The sequence below is a fragment of the Camellia sinensis genome, chromosome 4 (genome assembly GCF_055761805.1).
Source record: "Camellia sinensis isolate YWXY chromosome 4, ASM5576180v1, whole genome shotgun sequence".
Lineage (NCBI taxonomy): Eukaryota > Viridiplantae > Streptophyta > Magnoliopsida > Ericales > Theaceae > Camellia > Camellia sinensis.
The window spans coordinates 57,572,849-57,577,311 of NC_138964.1; the positions used below are offsets into that span (position 1 = coordinate 57,572,849).

Consider the following 4,463-nt stretch of genomic DNA (forward strand, 5'->3'; position numbering starts at 1 on the left):
CATACGAATAGATGTTATTCTTGTCACTGGTGAATAAGTGCCAAAATAATCAAGGCCTTCTTTCTACCTGTATCCCTTAACAGCAAGCCTAGCCTTGTATTTATCTATTGAACCATCTGCTTTCATTTTTCTCTTGAATATCTATTTATATCCAAGAGGTTTACATCCTGGTGGAAGAACCACCAGTTCCCAAGTATGATTTTGTAGTATTGATTCAATTTCACTATTCACAGCCTCTTTCCATAATGGAGCTTCAAGGCTTGACATTGCTTCTTTGAAGTTTTGAGGCTCATTTTCTAACAGGTATGTCAGAAAATCTGGACCAAATGATTTAGATATCCTAGCCCTCTTGCTACGTCTAGGTTCATCTGTTTCATTATCATTTTGGTCTTCACTGCTATCCATAGCAGTATCAAAAGTTCTTTTATTTGAACTTCTCTCTTCAGTTTCCTTACAAGAAAAATTGTGTTAAAAAAATGATGCATTTCTTGACTCAATAATAGTGTTTACATGCATATCTGGATTTTCAGATCTATGAACTAAAAATCTATATGCACTACTATTATTGGCATATCCAATGAACACACAATCAATGGTCTTTGGTCCTATCTTAGTCGTTTTGGGACTAGGGACTGCCATCTTGGCCAAACACCCCCACACTTTGAGGTAATTATAGGTAGGTCGTCGACCTTTCCATAATTCATAAGGTGTTTGATTGAGTTTCTTATGGGGTACCCTATTAAGGATAAAGTTAGCAAACAAAATCGCCTCTCCCCTCAAGTTCTGAGCTAACCCTGAACTAATCAACATGGCATTCATCATCTCTTTAAGAGTTTGATTCTTTCTCTCAGCAACACCATTTGACTGAGGAGAATAGGGTGTAGTGGTTTGGCGAATGATACCATGTTCAGAACAAAATTCTTCAAATGGTGCATTATACTCACCACCTCTGTGACTCCTTACTATCTTAATTGTTTTGCCAAGTTGATTTTCAACCTCAAGTTTATATTGCTTAAAAGCTTCTACGGCTTCATCTTTATTTCTCAATAAGTAAACATAGCAATATCGAGTGCAATTATCAATAAAAGTAATAAAGTACTTCTTACTTCCTCTAGTTTGAATAAATTTTAAATTATAGATATCTGTGTAAATTAAACTTAGAGGTTCGGTACTTCGTTCAACTTTATTAAATGATGCCTTAGTGAGTTTTGCCTCAACACAAATCTCACATTTATGATTAGGATCAATTTTTTAGTTTGGTAAACATCCTAAAGCAACAAGTCTACGCAGAGAATTAAAATTAACATGTCCTAATCTACCATGCCATAGAGAAAAAGACTCAATAATATAAACAAAAGATGTTTTCTTATTATTAAAAACGAAATTAGGTACAACAGTTATTACATTGAGCTTAAAAAACCCATCACTCATGTAACCTCGCCCTACATACATTCCACTCTTGGAGAGTACAACTTTATCAGATTCAAAGACTAATTTAAACCCATTTTTGATAAAAAAAAATGACCCAAAAATCAAATTTTTGCGAATTTCTGGCACATGGAGTACATTGTTAAGCGTAAGTTCTTTTCCTGAGGTCATTTTCAGCATAATCTTTCATTGTCCTTCTACAGTTGAAGTGGAGGAGTTTCCCATAAAAAGTTGTTCCCCACTTTCCATCACTTTATAGGTTGTGAACATCTTTTTATCTGCACAGATGTGGCGGGTTGCTCCAGTATCCACCTACCACTCCTTGGAATTGCCCATAAAATTTGTTTCAGAGACTACTGCAGCAAGATTGATGTCTACTACTTCATCGGAAAGATAAAAATCATCGGCTATGTTGGCTTGTGTTGGTTTTAAACTCCCTCTGTCCTTGCGAACGTGACAATCCTTAGCGCGATGTCCATCTTTGCCGCACACAAAGCACTTGCCTTTGAACCTCTTGTTGAACCCGTTGTTGATCCCTTTACTTGTGGATTCTTGTTTGGGACCATTGCCATCATGCTTCCGCTTCTTGTTGTTGAACTTTGACCCTTGTCCATGTTCCACAACATTTGCCTTAGCCTGCATGACATGGTTTCTTAACTTCTTGTCGAAACCACGGTTATCTTCCTTAATTCTGAGTTGCACTATCAATTCCTCCAATTTCATCTCCTTGCGCTTATGCTTTAAGTAATTCTTGAATTCTTTCCAAGATGGTGGCAATTTTTCAATGATTATCGCAACTTGGAAAGATTCCCTGAGAACCATCCCTTCTGCATGTATGTCATGGAGAATTAATTGGAGATCTTGAACTTGGCTAATAACCGTTTTGAAATCTATCATTTAAAATCCAAAAAACGACCAACAATAAATTTCTTTGTACCGGCGTCCTCTGTTTTATACTTATGATCCAGAGATTCCTACAGTTCTTTAGCAGTGCTTTTAACACTATACACATAGTACAGTGTATTGTCCAACCCATTGAGGATATAATTCCGACACAAGAAATCACCATGTTTCCATACATCAATTGCGGCAACCACTTGCCGGTCAGATTCTCCCTCATTCAGTGCCGGTGCCTTTTCACGAGTGAAGCGAGCCAAATTCAATGAGGTAAGATAAAATATCATCTTTTGTTGCCATTTTTTAAAATCATTACCATTAAATTTTTCTGGCTTCTCCCCATGATTTACCGGTATGCTGGAGTCATCACTGGCACAACAGATGTGGGGTTTTGAGTAATAACAATCTTAGTACTGTTTATTTCAGTTGTCATAATTCTGACAAAAATAATAATGTACCAATCACAATTTTATACACAAAATAAATTACATACAAAATATACAGAATAATATTTTGTAACAATAATTCCAATGATAAACAGTATATGACTACTATGTTATCAATGAAATTATTTAAACAGTATATTACTACTATTTAAGAAATTAAACAGTATATGACTACTATTTAATTTTTTGAAACAAAATATTCCTCTATCTAACACAGAAACAAATAAAAAAAGAAAATCTACTTTAAGATTGTTATACCCACGGTGGTAAAAAAATAAATAAAATAACTCAGAAAATAATTATAAATTATTTTCTGAATTAAATGCTAACAGAATTTAAACGTCGAGGCTTGTATTGGACACAATTTTCTTAAAGTAGATTTCACCCTCGCTCCGGTGCTTCGAGTTTTAACCGGCGTCTACTTTCTAGGTTGCAACAACTACACTTTGATTTTACAGCACTATAAAACCAAGTCTGGCGAACCAAAATATGTTATAACTCTTTCTTTTTCTTCCTAAAATAAAATACAGAATAATACAAAGAGACACGGGAAAAAGAGGACGAAATTCTGATAATAAAATTGATCTCAAGAATGCTAGAATTGAAGGCTTTATATAGGCAAAACAGTGGTTGTTCCAAACAGGTATAAAACCTGTTCGGATAGATTGAAGAGGCATCAACAGATTTGAATATGTCTGAACAGATTCAGTTTCGGGTTGAACTCTTTGAACCAATTCAGGAGGGTCTAACTTGTCAAGGCTCTGTTTGGGTGAAAGAAAAATTATTGAACCAATTTATTTTGATTTTTAAAACCGAAAATAAAAATAAATAAATAAACTTCAAAAGTTTTTGGCCCAAAAAAATAAGTATTAGGCCAGAAAGCCCAACCCAACCTCACACCTCACCCTTCCACAAACTTGGGTACCCCTTGGGGTCCATCCGAAGTATCCCAAGTTAAGGTATATATACCCAAACAATTCCTCAAGCCTTTCCAATATGGGACAAGCACATTTCACAAATGTGTTGTAAACCCACCAAAATTCATTTTCGCGAACTCGAAATACGCATTGAATTCTCATTCATCCGGAAATAGTTTTGAGCAACCAAATATATGATTTAATTCACTATGCGGCATCAAACACGAACCCAAAAAAAAAACGTTACAAAAAACGTTTGGGTTCCATCTTAATTAATGCTCAAAGTTAGTAAAAAATAAGGTTTACAAAGCCATTTTTCTGACAACCTCAAGAAAGGTGAGTGTGATTTACCAAAGAGATATAGGTCTTGTTTGGCTTTTGTCTTCTTCTTTTTTTCTTTTATATATATATTGAACGGTAGAAATTTCCATAAAGATAACCCAAATGGCATGCCGTAAAAGGAGTCCATCCAAACAAAAATTTACAACCAACAAAGTAAAAATCACCGATTGAAGCACTAATGAAAAACTATGAGAATATCAAGATGCAAAGCTCATACAGTGAAATAGACGTCGATCATAAAAAAATTCAAAAATTTTTTAGGTTAAAAAATTAAAAAAAAAATTCAAAATCATTTCTCTTTCTACTACAGATCAATCAATTATTTTTAGTCTTCTCTCACCTCCTACACATTAATCAATTATTTTTTCTCCCACATTCATCTATTCAACTATAAAAAAATAAAAAAAAAAATTAATTAAATCATCTCAAACAC

The 4,463-nt window shown here is 34.3% G+C and overlaps 1 protein-coding gene across 1 annotated transcript; it reads right to left on the minus strand.

The window, feature by feature from the left end:
• Window positions 1-1,740: 1,740 nt before the first annotated feature.
• On the minus strand, window positions 1,741-2,612 carry LOC145823782 (uncharacterized). Its single transcript, XM_082923303.1, has 2 exons — window positions 2,407-2,612; window positions 1,741-2,299 (listed from the first exon to the last, which is right to left on the minus strand). The coding sequence occupies exons 1-2, from the start codon at window positions 2,610-2,612 to the stop codon at window positions 1,741-1,743; spliced, it is 765 nt and encodes a 254-aa protein (XP_082779429.1).
• Between the last annotated feature and the right edge of the window lie 1,851 nt (window positions 2,613-4,463).